At 47.2% G+C, this 18,607-nt stretch overlaps 1 protein-coding gene across 7 annotated transcripts in view; it reads left to right on the forward strand.

The window, feature by feature from the left end:
• The window catches only part of LOC309855559 (polyprenol dehydrogenase-like), a 209,327-nt gene that overhangs the window by 140,120 nt on the left and 50,600 nt on the right, over positions 1 to 18,607 (forward strand). For 3 of the 7 annotated variants that reach the window (XR_014306859.1, XR_014306860.1, XR_014306861.1), the window contains exons 7-8: positions 753 to 1,000; positions 2,230 to 4,236. Coding sequence is in view for 2 of the 7 variants with exons in the window: in XM_082715948.1 (XP_082572074.1) it covers positions 753 to 956 (204 nt within the window). In the remaining 5 variants the exon portion in view is untranslated. Of the gene's footprint in view, positions 1 to 752; positions 1,212 to 2,229; positions 5,399 to 18,607 lie in introns of those variants that run through there. The other 4 variants (XR_014306862.1, XR_014306863.1, XM_082715948.1 and 1 more) reach the window with 4 other exon arrangements.

Below are 18,607 nucleotides of genomic sequence, written 5' to 3' on the forward strand. Positions count from 1 at the left end.
CCAATTTCCACAAATTGATTAAACAAGACAAGCTCCTGAAAAAGTCTTTATCTTCTCAGGGGGAAACTCTGTTGGCTTCCAGATCTAGAATCGTAGCCGCAGATGGAGGTGCTTTGGTTCCTGCCATTTCCAATCTCTTGAGCTCCTCCTGGCTCACTGGCACCCACTGACCATGCCAACCCTTGACCACGCCAACCCACTGACCATGCCAACCCACTGACCACGCCAACTCCCACCCCAGAATGCAGGGTGTGCCGTGTTCCCACGGTGCCGCCTTCCGCCAGAGTCAAATCTCCAAACCTCACGTGTCCTCTGCATTTTAAGCTCCTACTTGGACTTTGCTTTCCCCGTGAGCAGTGACCATAGCCCAGGAATGCTTTCTTCCCCGCAGGAAGCTCCCCAAAAGAGCCTTTCTCCAAGGTGGTCACGTTTTACCCGCTTGCTACCTAGTGTTGCTTAAACACAGAGGCTCAGGGTTCATCCGCTTTGACCAGTGCATATACATTCTGGGTTCACCAGGAGCTGCAAAACTGGACTATCCTCATCACAGATTTTAATATGCATTACTGCCTGTGGAAATGGATTAACCCATCAGCTCGGCTAGGTTGTACACGTGGCTTTCCACTTGAGTGTCCCAACCCAGGGGATGAGCGTGCTGTGTCTTACCCAGCTACATCTGTGGGGGTCCTGAGAATCCCATGCACACTGCCCTGAAGACTAACGTGTCCCGGCCTTCTTCCTTCTCCCCACAGACCCCAGATGAAGGAGCCTGGACATCCGTCTACGCGGCAGTCACCCCAGACCTGGAAGGAATAGGCGGCCGCTACCTTTACAACGAGAAAGAGACCAAGTCTCTCGCGGTCACGTATGACCTAGATCTTCAAAGAGAATTGTGGGCCAGGAGTTGCCAGATGACCGGCATCACTGACGTGACCCCGGACACCTTCTCGGGGTAGCTGCCACGTCGGGGAAGACCTTGCCTTCAGTCCAGCAAACACAGGTCTGTGACAGATCCCCGTGTCTGCATTGTTCACAGCTGCCTGCCTTCAGGGCTGTGTCCCCAGAGATCTCCTGTCTGCTCTCCTGCCTTGGCAGAAAGTCAAGGACCAAAGGGAACATTGAATGTCATTTCCAAGGAGGTGGTCCCAAGCCATCAATCATGTGCCAGATTTCTGCAAGTGCCATAAACAATTAAATGCTGCCTAATCCCACTGTGCAGTCTTCCTTGTTTCGCGCAGTGCAGGGACCAGATTTGGGAGACACATCCCGGGTCAGGTAGGCACTTTCAAAGGAGCAGAACCACTAGGGCTGTAGAGGGCTTGGGGTCCCCTATGTCCTTTGTTCTTCCATTCACCCATTTTTTCCAGACTCCCAGCTTTGAATTATGGGCCCGTGAAACAGAGACATGAGCCTTCCCCTGTCTGTGGGGTTAAGGCTCAAGTAACAATCCATATTCTACTCCATCCTTTGAGAGTCACCTGGTCCCAGGTTCCACCTATAGCCTTAGAGCTGCTGTCATGATCTATCTCAAGCCCATGAGTCATGTGACCCTAACCAGACATGTTAGGGATTCTCTATAACAGGTGGGAGCAAAGGGTCCTAGACAACATTCGCTGTATGGTTTTCTAGGACAGGGCGAGAGGGATCTGGATGGCCCTCCCCATGGGGCTCTGCAGGATGGGAATGAGGAGGGGGGTCAGATCAGCACTCACCATAGGTGTCTATAGGACAGGGCTGAGGAGAGGGGTCTGGACAGCACTCCCCATGGAGCTCTGTAGGACAGACACAAGACGGGGATCTAGGTGGCACTCCCCATGGGATTCTATAAGACAAGGAGGAGGCAAGGGTCTAGATGGCAATCCCCATGGGTTCTACAGGACAGGAATGAGGGGAGGAGTCTGTAATCACTCAGTGCAACATCTTGTGGGACAGGGAAAGGCGTTCATGACTATTTGTTTTGGGCAACACGTAAAGGAAGGGGCCTCGGTTTCCCTGTCACTCACCATCACATTGCCACCCGTGAACTTCTCCTGGGCTGTTTCTCATTCAGAATGTCCATTTACACTTCTCCTGACATCCTTCCTAGAGGCTTCTGCAGGGCCTGGTTTATGCTTAAACCATGATACTGAAGTAGCCACAAACATCTCTGATGCCCAGTCATGGGTGTTGATCACAGCTCACCAGACCCCACCTGAGCTGGACATCTTCTGGTTCCTCCCTTATCTGTAGGCACAGGCAGCTTGTCTACCAGGAGCATGTGATCCCTGCACTGACAGTTGGAAAGAGATGAAGGGTCTTTGGGGTTGTATCCAGTTGGTTCCTGTAGGGGTGGAATTATGATCCCCTTCAAAAGATACTTCCATGCGCTCATTCCCCAGAACCTGCGAATGTGATACTACTTGGAGAGATCATCTTTATGATGGAATCAAGATCTTAGGATAAGGAGATCATCCTGGCTTATTTAGGTATAATCAGTGTAATCACAAGTTTCCTATCAGAGATAGTAGAGAGAAATTTGATTACAAAATAGGAAGAGGTCATGTGACCGTGGAGACAGAGACAGGAAGGATGTGGCCAGAAACCCAGGGATACCTAGAACCTCCAGAAGAGGCAAGAAGACCTTCCTCTGGGGCCTTTGGAGGGAACACAGCTCTGCCCCGCCTGGATCTCAGCAGCCCTGCCCTGCCTGGTTCTCAGACTTCTGGTCTTCAGAGTTGTGGGAGGATGAATTCCTGTGGCTTTTAAGCCACCAAGGTTGATAGGAATGTGTTACAGGAAACTCATACAGATCCCTGTGGTTCTATTTCCCAAAGTTTACGGGCACCATCCTTGACTTCAGGGCTCACCCTTACTCAGCTACCAGTCAGGCAAGGAAGGCTCAGTCCTCTCTCTAAGGATGTTTACAGACTCCAACATGGACAGACAAGCCACTTGAAAATGCAGCAGAGAGGACACCACTGCCTGCGTGCTGCTGGACTGCACTCTGAACTTCCAGAACAGTGACTACTGGTCATCCGACCATCTATTCCTTCAGTTAACAGAATCTCACCAAACACCCAAATCTGATGTCGACTCTAGGGACATGTGTGCTTTGGAAGAGCCAGCAGCTCTTCTAGCATGGGGCTCACACGGGACACAGGGACAGATGCTTTCTAGGATTGCCTCTTGGTTGTTCCAGGATGGGTGCAGTGGCACCATGAAGCAGTTTAGGAATCTTCTGTCCTGGAATGGAGCATGACTTCATGGGAACTTAGTAAAATACAAAGGAATGTCATTGCTCTGGTTTGGGGTATTTGAGAGTGCGCATGACAGATTCTCTTTCAGTGACAGAGTTCTCTGACTTTCTTGGCCATGGTGGTCAACCTTAAACAAATCTTCTCAACAAAGATGCTGACAGTCTCCCCCAAAGTCCATCTAGGCTGATGGGTTTTGCTGGCCCACTGGGGGAGTGTCTGAAAATGATTACTGCTCAGCCCTACCCTCAGTAGAACTCCAGGGTTCATTCTTCTGGACCTCAGCATTTCTGTAGAGCTCAAGCCATCCTCTTGTTCAACCAAGTTCAAGACCCAACCTGAACCAGATATACTCAGACTGCATCTTCTATCCCTAAGTACTGGCATGTCCTCAGACTGCTCAGATGTTCTACTAAAGCCCTGAAGCCCAGATTAAGGTCTTTTAGACCTAGAATCATGATCAAGATGTTCTTCATCTGATTGCTTGAGCAGCCAGGACTTGGCGCCAAAAAACAGCATCTCGAATTCTGGAAGATGCCAACCTTGGAGCATTGATGGGTCATCAAGGACCATATTACAGCTTGAGGCTGTCAGACACAAGTGCCAGTGATGGTCATCATTATCACAAAGGTACTTTCCAAGTAGAGGCTCATGACGGTGTTGGTAGGATGACTCCTGTCCAAGCCAGCATCCTCTATCACTGAGAAAACAAGCACGCCAGGGTCTGACAGATGCTGCAATCCTCGAGCTGAGAAGATGCAATCCAAGAGCAATCTGAACTTTGTAGGACCCTGGCCTCAGATTGTTCTTATTTGTTACATGACAGCCCTTTTGTTGCTCTTCCTCCCTGGGAGAGAGAAAGAGAAGGAAAACAACAACAACAACAACACATGGTTAAACATGGTTCTGGAGAAGTTAGCAGACACCCTCGACCCGTGATCGTAAAATGCCTCAGTGCTTGGAGACACTTCCCAGCAGCTGGAGAATTCGTGCGGATCTCTGGGTGAGTAAAGCTGATTTTGTGACTTGGCAGGCACTGGGTTTTCTGGGTTGGAGCCTGTCACTCATGTTAGGGGATCCGCGAGGGTCTCTGAGCCCACACCAGGGTGATGACTTTTCGTCCATGAGCAAGACTTGAGTCAGTAGTTGGACTCAGGGTGCATGCGTTTCTCTTCTCGGTAAAGCTGTTCTTTTGTTCCTTCAGTGTAGCAATGGTGAGTTTTGTTTTGGTTCCGCAGTGGGAGGGACCACTTCATTCATTTATCTCTTCATTCATTCGTTCATCCATTCATTTCTACCAAGCCAGGCTCTGAGGAAACACAAACTCGATCAAGTTCAGTGGGACCTAGCTCTTGTCCCAAAGGAGCTGGAGGTCTGTGATGGACTGATAATGACCTCCATGGATATTAGGTTCTAATCCCTGGAATCTGGAGATTTCACTGTATAGGACAGCAGAGACTTTTAACAAGAAAGAGTGAGTTCAGCAAAGGATGGCCTGCGTAGGACACAAGTACTGTCTGGATGCCAACTGGATGTTGAAGGTTTCTGTATCATGAACAGGTGGCATTGGCACCTCTCATTGGCTGTTTGGAAATTCAACCATACAAGGTGCACTGGGCTCCCTCCAAGGTGGGACAGGTCAGGAGACGAGATAGGGGAAGCTTCTTGGATTGATCTACAGGTCATGGGGAACATCCCATGTCCCACAGGATGTAAACTTTGGAAAGCGTGCAGTCTTGCAGTGGGCACCATTGTTAATTAAGTCTTCGGGTCTGTCTTTCTGAGCCTCATCTACTGAGTAATGATGCTAACATGACCTTGTCTGCACCCAGGTTTGCTGAGACAACAAAACCTATGTATGCACTCTGCTTGAGGAAAGTTCAGGAATAACTCTATGACACCCATGGTTTTGCAGGCAGGGTCTGGATTTAATTTGTCATTTAAGTGGAGAAATTATACTTGACCCTTGAACAGCACAAGACTGGGTGTGTCCAGCCTCTATGCACTCAAAAATCTACATATAATTTTTGACTTCCCCCCAAAACTTCATTCCTGGGAGCCTGCTGTTGACCAGAAGCCTGACCAATAATATAGTCAATTAATATTTTGTATATTCTGTGTATTATACTGTGTTCCTACAATAAAAATAAGCTACAGAAAATAAAGTGTGATTAAGAAAATCATAGGAAGAGAAGAGACATTGACAAGATTGTGCTATATTTATCAAAAAAAGTCTGCATCTGAGTGGACCTGTGCAATTCACACTGTGTTGTTCAAGGGTCAGCTATAGTTGGAGTTGTATTTTCTGTCATCTGGATACCAGTATCCTAGGCATTGAGCCTAGAGCCATAGCTTTTTACCAAATGCCATAAAAGCACAAACATACACCTAGACTTAAGTTGCTCCTGCTTTCCTGGAAGGGGCGGTGTGTGAACCTCTGTGCCTAGTAAACAGCTTGGGAGTTCTCCAGCTCTGACCTTCTACTCAAGGAAGGACGTTCTCTGGTTCAGGAATAGAACTTTACCAACGTGTGCGATCATTGCTAATTTATCGTTTTGGGCTGTATCAGTTGCCTAACTTCCTCCCTTCATTCTGGGATATATCGCCTAACTTCCTGATGTGATAGATGCCATTATTTCTTTATTTTCCTATGTCCAGTGGAAGCCTTCTGTGTCACTCATTTCTCCCTCTGACTTGGTCTCCATCTTGTGGATACCGAGTACCGTCCTTGTCCTCATTTTTTTCCTCTTTACACCATTGCTTAGTCAAACCCGTGTTTTAAAAATTCCCGGATAGAGAGGTGCCCGGATGGCTCAGCTGGTTGAGCATCCAACTCTTGATCTCAGCTCAGGTCTTGATCTCAGGTCTGGATCTCCATGCTTGGCATGAAGCTTACTTAAAAAAAAAAAAAAAAAAAAAAAAAAGGAATTCCCAGATATGTAGAATTAAGAATATAATTTTGATGTCGTGGATCCAGCCATGCATTAAAAATTTTGCGTGTCCTGTTTCATCCAAGACCTATGTATATCTTCAAAGACCCTGTAGTATGGCTGGTCTACCATGGTGCCAGGTGTGAGTCAATGAGTTTTCATTCAGAATATCTCAGAGAAAATCAGAGCATGGTAACTAAAAGGACCATTCTTTTAGGGGGAGAATATTCATTTTTATCGTTCTGACTTTATGGAGGTATAATTTAGCAAAAATGTATATATTTACTGTGGAGGGTGTAATGTTTTGATTGACCCTTACACTGTGAGATGTCTGTTGGCCATGACTTGGGCAAAGAGTATCTTATTTTGTTCAATATGTCTTTTGTTTTTTTAATTTAATTTGTGTATTTATTTGAGAGAAGAGAGGGAGAGAGGGGAGGGGAAGAGCAGAGGGAGAGGGACAACCAGACGCCACGCTAAGTATAGAGCCTGACAGTAAGCTTGATCTCACGGCCCTAAGATCATGACCGAGGTGAAATCAAAAGTCAGTCACTCAGACTGACTAAGCCACCCAGGTACCCCTTCAGTGGGGCTTTTTGTGGTCCATACACTCATGCGAGGGGGCCACAGAAGGGAGTTAAGGCTGCAGAAGATCTCGCCTTGTGAGTAATGCTACCATTGTGAGTTGGGTCCAAGTCATGTGCACCTGATGACTTGGCTTGCCTTCTCAGCGGCCCAGTGGTTTGCAATGCTGGTTGTTCTCTACATGGTTCATGAAAGGGAAGAGAAGGGCACCCTGAAAAGAAAACACAACAACACTAAACAAAACAAAAGAGCTACTCTTGACATTTTAGCTAGAGGAGGCCAGCGTAGTAGACTCATTGCAAGGCACAGGACAGGGCTACCCAGTGTACCATGTCCCCATGCCCACTTGACTTCTTAATGTCCATCCAGATGTCCAGGCAGGTGAACATCCTGTGTGTCATGAACCCAAGCCTGGAACTTCATTCTGTTAACACAGAAACGAAATCATTGAGTTTTCCAGGGAAGCAGCCACGACATTCATACAAGATTGTCCTTGGTTGACTTGTTCACTGTTTGCAGAAATGCAGATGGCAGCTCCTGGCTTCGGAATTACTAATGCAGCATGCCTGGGGCAGCATCTGTTTGCAGCCGACACCTTCTTGGGGATCTGACATGCAGAGGCGAGCGTCTTACCGCTTCATCATCTGCAAGCCCTGACATGTTCAGATGCCTATCACTTTATTACAAATTGCATTACATGGACATGATGTGGCTGCGATTAAATTTGTCCATAGCTCTAAGTACCTGTGATTTTATTTTAAGATAGTGGGAGCACATTAAAAATGCACTAGCAGGGTGCCTAGCTGGCTCCCTTGGTAGACCATGTAACTCTTGATCTCAGGGTCATGAGTTCAAGACCTAGGTTGGGCATGAAGCCTACATTTTTTAAAAAATGCAAATAAGTGAAACCATATGATAATTGACTCTCTCTGCTTGACTTATTTCACTCAGCATAATCTTTTCCAGTCCCGTCCATGTTGCTACAAAAGTTGGGTATTCATCCTTTCTGATGGAGGCATCATACTCCATAGTGTATGTGGACCACATCTTCCTTCAACATTCGTCCATTGAAGGGCATCTTGGTTCTTTCCACAATTTGGTGACCGTGGCCATTGCTGCTATAAACATTGGGGTACAGATGGCCCTTCTTTTCACTCCATCTGTATCTTTGGGATAAATACCCAGGAGTGCAATGGCAGGGTCATAGGGAAGTTCTATTTTCACTTATTTGTGGAGCATAACAAATATCATGGAGGACAAGGGGAGATGCAGAGGAGAAGGGAGTTGAGGGAAATTGGAAGGGGAGGTGAACCGTGAGAGACTATGGACTCTGAAAAACAATCTGAGGGGTTTGAAGTGGCGGGGGGTGTAGGAGGTTGGGGGAACCAGGTGGCGGGTATTATGGAGGGCACAGATTGCATGGAGCACTGGGTGTGGTACAAAAATAATGAATACTGTTATGCTGAAAATAAATAAAAAATAAATTTAAAAAAATGCAGTAGCATACATTCCCCACAACAGAATATTATTTGACCATGAAAAAGGAATAGAGGGCCCATACATGCACCATGGACCAGCCTCGAAAACATCATGACTGGAAGAAGCCAGGAACAAAAGACCACATGGTGTATGATGCCATTTCTGTGAAGTACTCAGAACAGTTAAATCCACAGACACAAAAATATTAGTAGTTCCTGAGGGCTCGGGAGAGGGATGGAGTATGACTTCTAATGGGGACAGGGTCTCCTTTTGGGGGGATGAAAATGTTCTGGAGCCAGGATGAGGTGGTGGTTGCACAACACAGTGAATGTCCTAAATGCATCTGAATGTACATTTTAAAAGGTTGATTGAATCCCAGATCAATCAAACATTTGCTATGGAGAGCATGGAAAGCACCTCAAAGCAAGACTATGCTTTTCCTCTTGGGTGCACACTGGGTGCCCACGTGCATGGCTTCCAGCTGCACCAAAGTGCCCTGATGCAACAGAGTGAGTCTGGCTGACTGGGCACTTTTCATTTGTCCAAATGCTCAACTTGCTTCAGGATTCACCCTCCTTGGGATGGCTCTTTGAGCCATGATTTCCAGTGGGGTCAGAAGCCCATGTTTTCAGAGACATCTAGGAGAGTGAGGTGATTGCAGCAATGGCATAGCACGATGGCCCATTCTCACAAATTTCTGAGATCATCCTGATTTCCCCAAAATAGGGATCATGCCCAAGTCCCTTCTGCTCAAACTAAGAACTTGACATTGGTGCAGGGAGCAGCCCTCCGGTGGGCTGTTTGGTTGTTTCGTCTTGTCACAGAGATCCAAACAAGCCTCGAGGTAACTTGTTTTTTGGTTCCATCTGGTCAAAAAGAATGCATGTGGGATGTTAGTTTCCCCTACAAACGAGGTTGGCTCATGAGAAGGGAGGCGTCACTTCCAGCTGGGAAGCCAACATGTCACGGCAGATTTCCAGCGTCACCTTATGTACCCTCTGCAACACCTGCAAATGAGGGCACCCCATCCTCACATCAACGTGGATCAACACAGAGGGCAAAGGAGTTCTACAGCAATCCTGCCCTGCTTACCTCTGTCCCCCAGACCATGACAGGCGTGATGTTGGGATACTGGGTGCTTTGGCTCTCAAGACACCCTCGGAGACGGCCCGTGTAGCCGTCAAACATAAAATCCTGCCATATGTCAAATCATTCATTTGCAAGTAGGATCAAGGTCCCAGGAAGAAAAGCACTCCTCCTCTCTTCAAAGACCTTATTTTCCTTATTTGGATGCTGTTTTCCAAACTTGCATATTTCCAGAGTGTAATATCTAGGCAGTCTAGTCTCAGAACCACCTGGGTTGACAGCGGACCCTCCCTCTTCAGCCCCTGGGTCAGCCCCTCCTCCCTAGTCTGAATGTAAATGGCCGCAGGCAGCCTTGCTTTTTTCTCTTTGACCTTCCCTCCAGCATCCATGGCAAGCCCTTTAATGCTGTCTTCTAGCAAAGCTCCTGCTGAGTTGGGAGACTCCAGCGCCTCACCTCTGGAGGCAAAGGGGAGCCCGTGAACCGATGCGTTCCAGCAACCTTCAGACTGGGAACGAACGGATCCCATTTGGTTTCATCATTTTCTGCACAGCTTTGAAATTCTTTCCGTGGAAGCTTTTAGGAGCACCAATGCAGAGTGAAATAAGATGGTCGAATCCCTGCGGATCCAGGACGCAGAGAGGTGCCCCACAAAAGCAGCCCTTCCCGTGGCGGCCGGGAGTTATAAAAGTCCCAGATGATGACGGCAACTCAAGATGCTGTCAGAAAGCACAAGATTTACTTCTGGGATGTGCCTTGGGTGTTCGGGAAAATGGCTCACGATGCATTTGTATACACAAAATAACTCCCCCATGAAAACGACCGAAACCATCGCCAGCCAGTACAAGGAGCTGATGGGACATGCATGGGCCACGCAGAGACTGGGTGGGATCAGCAATTTATAAATCACCAGCCTGAGGTCCCGAGAGAGCCAGGAAACGCAACCACATGGGCAGACCTTGGGTTTTTCACAACTTTTTCACGTAGATATTATATATTCACATATTACGCACATAGATATTCATATATTCACATGCAAATGATATATATGCGAAGCTATTATGTATCCATGAGACAGATTTGTGAAATTTGTGAATTATACACAGACACACATATATAGGCCTAATTTCTATGAGAGGGTATTATCGGGTAGTCCCAGGTACAGCAGGGAGTGTCCACGTGGACAAGATTGGTATGTGGGGTTGGTTTATTCTCTGGGGTGGGTCATCCTGAGCATGGTAGGGGTGTTGGCCTCTACCCACCAGATGCCAGAAGCAAGCCCCCAATTGTGACAGTCAGAAATGTCCCCAGATATCTGCAAGTGTCCCCTACGAAGGAAAAACTTGTCTCTGGTTGCAGACCACTAGCATACCTGACAGATGGATGGATGATAGATGATAGATAGATAGATAGATAGATGGGTAGATGCATGGATGGATGGTTGGATGGATGTTTTGGATGGATGGATGGTTGGATGGATGGATGGATGGTTGGATGGATGGATGGATGGATGGATAGGTAGATGACACATAGATATGATGTGGATAGATAGATTGATGGATAGATAGACAGACACATGGACAGACAGACATCCAGAATCTGTTATGCTGAGACAGATGTCTCCACCTTATCACTATTAACATCTGGGGCTGAATAACCCTCTGATATGGGGCTCCCTGGGCACTGTCAGGTGTGGAGCAGCATCCCTGACCTCCACCCACCCCATGCCAGCGCCAGCCCCCTCATTGTGACAATCAGCAGGTGTCCCCTGGGGGGTCGAACTGCTCCCTTTGGGGAACCACAAAACCACCCCAAATACAAGGCAGTTGCAGACATTGCAAGCTGTGTGCACTAGATTTTGCAATTGCAGAGCCGAAGTCCCCATTAACATTCCAAGTGAGTTATGACTTCGTTCCAGGGCAAAAATGAAGAAATAAATTTTTAAAATAGCCCCTGAGGTCTGCAGAAGCCTGTGAGCATGGCTGCTTACTTTTCAGAGGAGAGGTGTCCTGGGGTGACATTCTCAGAACGCTGAGGGTCTGGGATGCTGGGGAGAGGCTGGTGGGTGTGCATCCCAGCCCCACCTGCAAGCGTGCACACTCCGACCAGGTGCCCCTCTCTAAAGGAGCTTCCACATCTGGGCAGAGCCAATACCCACCCAAGGGCCATGATCAGGAATGTAAGCAGATCAAGGCAAGAGTGTCTGTAGCACCAACTGGAAATTCCACACTTCCCTTCCTCCCTTCCCAATTTCCCAGGATGGCTTTCAGCTCAGTTCTGAACTCAGGGCTCCACCCTGGGGAGAGCCACTGGTTGTTTGTCCCTCTGCTGGCTCTCAGGGCCAGTGCCATGCTCAGCAGGCAGAGCGTTTCATCTGTGCCCCATCTGTGGATGAATGCATCCTACGGACCTGTTATGTATTCCACTGCAAATAAACAATTTAAAGGGATGGCATAAAAATAAATGTTAATTGCACTCACAGTCCTAACCTCTGAGTGCTTTTGCATGCTCTGTCTAGAGCAAGACATTTTTTCACGTAGGGCTTTTCAAATCAACAAACAAAGAAATCGTTTTAAATTTTATATTGTGGTAAAATACACACAGCATACAATGTGCCATCTTATTCATTTTTAAGTGCACAGCTCAGAGGCATCGAGCGCATTCACACTGTTGTGCAATCATCCCCACCATCCAACTTCCAGAACTTTCCGTCTTCCCAAACGGAAGCTCTATCCCCATGAAACACTTGCTCCCCTGTCCTGCCTATGTCACTACTCTCTGTCTCTGTGGATGGGACTCCTCTACAGACCCCGTATACATCACAGGATATTGTCCTTCTGGCTTGTGTCACTCAGCACCATGTCCTTGAGGTCCATCCACATCATAGCAGGTGCAGAATGCCCTTTCTTTCCAAGATTACATCATATTCCATTCTATTCATGGGCCACAGGCCATTTATCCATCCATCCACACATCCACCCATCCATCCATCCACACATCCATCCATCCATCCGTCCGTCCATCCGTCCATCCATCCATCCATCCACACATCCTCCCATCCATTCATCCATTGTACCTATCAGTCTATCCATCCACCCACCATCCATCCATCCATCCATCCATCCATCCATCGACACATCCATCCATCCATCCATCCATCCATCCAACCATCCATCCATCCACACATCCATCCATCCATCCATCCATCCACACATCCATCCATCCACACATCCATCCATCCATCCATCCATCCATCCATCCACACATCCATCTATCCATCCATCCATCCATCCATCCATCTATCCATCCATCCATTCATGGACACTTGGATCGCTTCCACTTCTTGGCCATTGTGCATCATGCTGCTATGAACACAAGTATGCAAATATCTGTAAGTCCCTGCTTTCACTTCTTTTGTATAAATACCCCTTCACAGAATTGCTGGATGATATGGTCATTCTCTTTTCGACTTTTTGGAAAACCTGCAGGTCTTCTAAACATTTTACAAACAGTGCAACATTCTCTGTGTCTTAGAGTACAGTCCTGTGAGCTTTAACTCGTGTAGAGATTCATGTAACCACCCCAGCAGGGTGTATAACTCTCCCATCATCCTGGACAAATCTCTCCTCCCCCCAACCCCTGAAAACACAGTCTGACATTTTGTCCAGCAAGAATCATAGACAACCATTGCTCTGTTTTTCTCCTTCTATTTGCCTTTTCCATAAAATAGTATAAATGACTCCAGGCAGTAGTTAGCCCTTTGAAATTATCTTCTTCTACTCAGCTATATGCATTTGACACTGGACAGAGTTGTGCATGCAGCAGTGGTCCCTCCCCTTTTGTGGCTAAGTGATGTCCCTTTGTACGCACAGGCCACCATGCCCCATCCATTCTCCGCTCTAGGTTGTTTCCCTTTGGGGGCAGATGAGGCAGAATGCTGTTCTCAGTTTTCATATCCAGGTTTTCTGTGAATGTATTGTTACTGCTCTTGGGTAATAAATGCCTAGTAATGGGATTGCTGGATCCCACACAAAGTGTCCACTTAACTCCATAAGAATCCGCCAAACCATATTCCAGAAACATGCTGCCATTTTGCATTCCCACTGGCCCTCCTGCAGCCGCACAACTTCACCAGTACTGGGTGTGATGAGTACTTTTAGTTCAGCTATTCCATGACCTGTCTCATGCCACTTCCTTGTGCTTCTCAACTGCATTTTTCAGTGTTGTCTAGAGGCTTATTGTATTTTTCAGTGACTTTTTAAAAATATAGATTCTAAACCAACATTATGGTAAGTGACAGAAACCACACACGAAATAGCATATAGCATATGATTTCATTTATATAAGACATCCAGAAGGCGACTCCATAGAAACGGAAAGTGGATCCATGGTTGTCAGGGGATGGGGTGTGACCGCTCATGGGAATTGGCTTTCCTTTTGAGACAATGAGAATGTTCTGGAATCAGATACATATACTTATGTATATATACATATACACACAATGTGATAAAAAGTGTGTGTGTGTGTGTGTGTGTGTGTGTGTGTGTGTGTGTGTGTATTATCACTGGGAGTAGCTACTCTTCTGTCTGTCACCTAATGCAAAGAAAAGAAGGAAGCTGTTCTTAATCAAACATTCCCTGGATACCATTCCCAGATGTTTTTGTCATACTTGGGCATAAAATCATGTGTGCCGTGTGAAATCCTGCCCAGGGTACCTGGTAGTGTCTAGGTGAGCACGTGTGGCAGTCAGATCAGCCAGCATCTGAAGACCCCATGTTTGAGGAACCTTTCCCATCTCATGGGAAGCCCCTATGTCCCACTCCTGCCTGGGATGTGGCAAAGGCATGGTCCTCTCTTCCTTACACTTCTCTAAGCAGGAGACACCTGCCTAGCCAGGAAGACCCATGCAAATCTGGTGATGCAGAGGTGGGGTCCATGGTCCTCTCAAGCTGGCAGAGGCATGGTGTTTCCAGGCACTGAGAAGATGGGGTCTGACAGCATCCAGCCAGCTCCTCCCAGTGCCTAGGGCATGGCCTCAATTGAACTCTGCTCTCTCTCTCTCTTCACCTTTGGACTGGACATTATCCAAGCCACCTGATACTTTCCCTTCTAAGACTCTTGACTTAGAAGAGTCTTGTCTTTGTGTGCACCTGATTTCAAAGGCTGAACAGGAGAGGCATCATAGCCTGTATCCAAAGAGCCAGCAACTACAAGAGAAGGGCTTATCCACTGCAGTCCAACACTCAGAAAGGTCATTTGCACCGTTTCAATGCAGAAACCGTATGGATCTACTTGTAGCATCTGTTCCTTCTTTCCTGCAACCAGATGGCACATGGGACACTCTGAGATAGTAAGAATCAAGCAGCCTGTGGAAATGAACAGGGGAAAAATTCCATGTCCCTTTTCCATGTCCTGCACAACCATTTGCTGAATGAAACCATTTGGGGGAACCAGACCCTCAGCAATTGTACCCTTGTTTGAATTACTATTGGTTATAGATCAGGGCTCAAGTCTTATTGACTGATGTGGGAAGTTGCAGATGATGGGTAGTTTATTAGTTAATGCCGGCTGGAGAGAAGAGATGACCCTAATGTTATGGGATTTTTTGCCTTGTAGGATATTTACCTGCTTTGTGCCTGCTTTTTTGCATCTCATTCTGGTGTCTTGACCGTGTATCTACCAACCCTTCCAGCCTCTGTAGAACTTCTATTGATGTCTTAATGCTTGCCCAGCTCCCTCACTTAAAAAAAAAAAAAAAAAAAAAAAAAATCCTTGATGCGCCTCATGGTATATTTGTAGGAGAATTGCGCCTTCAAGTTGCTGAAAATCATACATTAATGACATAAACCATACAAGGACTGGACAGGGAGCCAGTGGGTATGTCCTGAGGGGACATCTGAATACCCCGTTTTATTCCAGAATCCACCAAACCCCACTTGCTCTGCAAATGTTTTTTGCCTGCCTATGGTTAGTTGAACAATAGTCCTTACTAAGAGGGAGGTGGGAAGGCCAGAGAGAAGGGAACATGATGTCAAAAGCAAAGGTTTAATGACACTAGCCTTCTGGTTTTGCATGAAGGAACCAGGAACTGAAGAATATGAAAAAATGCAGCTCTATACGCTGCATGAAGGTGGGGAGAAGTACTGTCCCCTGGAGCCTCCGGGAGGACCCAACCATGCGGAAGCCTTGATTTTAGGCCCGTTTTTTTTAGAATTCTGACCTTCAGAATGGCAGGATGACACCTGTGGGTTGGTTTGAGCCGCTGAGTTTGAGGTCATTAGTGACAGGAGACTGACCCATCTTCCAGAGACTTGTGTATGCCCATCACTCACGTGTGTCCAGAGAATGCAAACCCTCCCAGATTCTGGGTACTCCTTGCAATCTCGTGAGGGGTTTTGCTGTTTCTTCACAGGATGGGAGTTGAACTCAATGACAACAGAGACACCTCAGAGCATCTTTTGTGGCATGGGGGCTTTCAAAGTGGGATGTTGCCAAGAACGGGTCTCTGCACTTCTCCTCCCCTTGTCTCCGTTGCTGTAGGGTACTCCCCCCTCCACACAGTATGTGCTCTGTCCTGCTGGGTTTCTCCATGTCTCATTCCCATCCGTCTGATACCCACCGCACTGTGACTTCTTCCAGTCCCTTGGGCATTAATTTAGCTATTTTCACAGAGAGACACCATTTCTGACATCCAAGTGCCCAACTCCACAGGGGCATAGCCCCCCAGCCAAGGGCACAGACGTGGAGCACAGACCTGGGGCCTCCGGCTGTGCTCCAGACCACATTAGTCATTGATTCTCCATGCTGCCAGCTTCCTAAGCAAAGGCTCGGACTCTGTCCCTTGGAAATTTTGCAAGTCACTCTAGGTCCGTGCATTGGATAATAGGGACAAGGAGCTGGCAAGAAAAGAAAAAAGAAAGGACAACAAAAAAGAAATGCCTTCCCTTAAAGTTGAAATAGAATAGTACAATTTAGATGCTGCGGTTGTCCGTAAACGTGTTCACCTGTGGATTGATAGGTCTATGCAGATTTCTGACTCTGCGTAGAGGTTCTCCTGTAAGCACCTCCTGGTTGAGATGAGAGAGCATAAAATCATCTCTGTCTGATCTTCCTTTCTGAAAGCCAGATAGCAGAGATATCTTACATTCTGAAGCTGTCTGTGAGGTGAATTTTCAAATACTGGATTTTTGTAAAAGGTCAGAGTCCTGCAAGAAATGCCACTGAGTCCGATGCCACAATATGGCCCTGCTTGCCCCGGAACAACACCTTCACTGGAGTCTGAGCGGCTGTGAGATCGTGGCAGTTGTAACTGCAGCTCTTCAGACACACAGGCTGAATGTTCAGGGACTACTCTGTACGAGAGTGCATGCTTTTAGGGGGTGTTCCCAGCCTGCTGTTTTTGGCGGCAAAGATTCAGTCTCTTAAGATGCCTTCATCAGCTAGACCAGGGCTTTTTTGCCTGGGGACTCCTGATATCTGGGGGGACGACTCCCTGATGTGGGGCATCCTGGGCACTGTTGGGTGCTGACTAGCATTTCTGGTCTCCACCCAACAAATGCCAGTACCAATCCCCTGTCCCACTGTGACAACCAACAGTGGTTTTAGGCAGTGCCTAGTGTCCCTTGGGGGTACGATCTTCCCCAGGTTTTAACCACTGTCATAGATGATAGGTAGATAGATAGATAGATAGATAGATGTTAGATAGATAGATATGATGGATGGATGGATCGTTGGATGAATGGATAGGAGGGTGGGTGGATAGATGGACGATAGATGGATGGATGGATGGATGGATGGATGGATGGATGGAAAGATAGTTAGATGATGTTGGATAGGTAGATAGATAGATGGATGGTTGGATGGATGATAGGATGAGTGGATGGTTGGTTGGATGGATGGAAATGTGGGTGGGTGAGGGGATGGATGGATGGATAGAAAGATAGATGATAGAAGAATGGTAGGTAGACGGATGGATGGATGGATGGATGGATGGACAGATGAATAGATGGATGGATGGAAAGATAAAATGGATGTATGGTTGGATGGATGGATAGGTGGGTGGGTGGATGGAAGGATAGATAGATAGATAGATAGACAGATAGATATTAATACACAGAAATGGATCTAGATATGCATATACACATGCACACAGAGAATAACGAACACCAAGGAGAAATATGAAGCCAGGTAAGGCATGCAAGCAGGTGGAGAGAGGGTCAGAGAATGAGTGATATTTAAGCAAAGAACTTCTTGATGGGAGGGTGTGGGTAATACATATATCTGAGAGGGGAGAGTGCTCCATGAGGATGTGCAAAGGCCCTGAGACCGGGATTGGTTTGGTGATTCCAGTAGCAAAGGAGACTCATGTTACTGGAGTGTTGGGAGATCAAGTCCAGAAGAATGATGTGACTCCGTTGGGAGAGATTTCTCTCTCCAATAGCCCCAGCATCTGGGGATTGAGGACGACAAGGAGGTATTCACAGTATGAGGAGAGAAAGGTGGTCCAGTGGTTGGAGCTGAGCTAATGAGAGCAGGGAAGGTTGGGAGGCAGGTTCTGAACAGAGGCACATCTATAGGTGAACAAGCAGAACACTGCTTCAGACCTCCCCAAGACCACGACTTTTGGCTGGAGCCTCTGGGCATTGAGTGGTGATGGGTCACCCAGCATCACCTGTGGGCACCTCCAGAACTCCTTCAAGCTCTTGGGCATGATACAACCTGATGGACAGTGGCTGGTGAGGATCTGGATTCTGGGAACAGATGGTGACATGACAAGCCATGTTTGGCACTCCGTGGGGTTCCCATTAGGGCATCTAACTGAAGGATGACTTTCAGTGGCTTCCCACCAAGGATGTCTGATCATCACCGAGTGCTCCAGAAAGACCAGCACAGGTGGGAGCATGAGGAGGCTGCACGAAAGATCCCAAGCAGTGACCAAGCAGAGCTCTGGGAAGATGCAAGTAATGGCTGAAAAGTAAGCTCTGAGTCAGGAGAGTGTCTCATGGTGACAAGTGGGAAACCAGAGATGAGGACAGGCTTGGGTTTCTGAGCTGGGAGGAAGCCCAGGAGCCATGAAGATAGAGAAATGGTTGATAGAATGTCATCTTAATGGCACAACTTCATAATGGCCTCACCACTGCCTGCCTCTGTGCCCACAACCCCAGGAGAGATGTGTAACCTTGCTGTCTCATTTGGTAAAGCAGGAACCATAAAAGCCCCAGAGTCATGAGAAATGATGGGAGAAGGTGCTTACTATGGTGATTGTCACTGTCACATTGCGGTTGAGCCTTTTCTTC

Source organism: Mustela nivalis, assembly GCF_964662115.1.
Source record: "Mustela nivalis genome assembly, chromosome: X".
NCBI lineage: Eukaryota > Metazoa > Chordata > Mammalia > Carnivora > Mustelidae > Mustela > Mustela nivalis.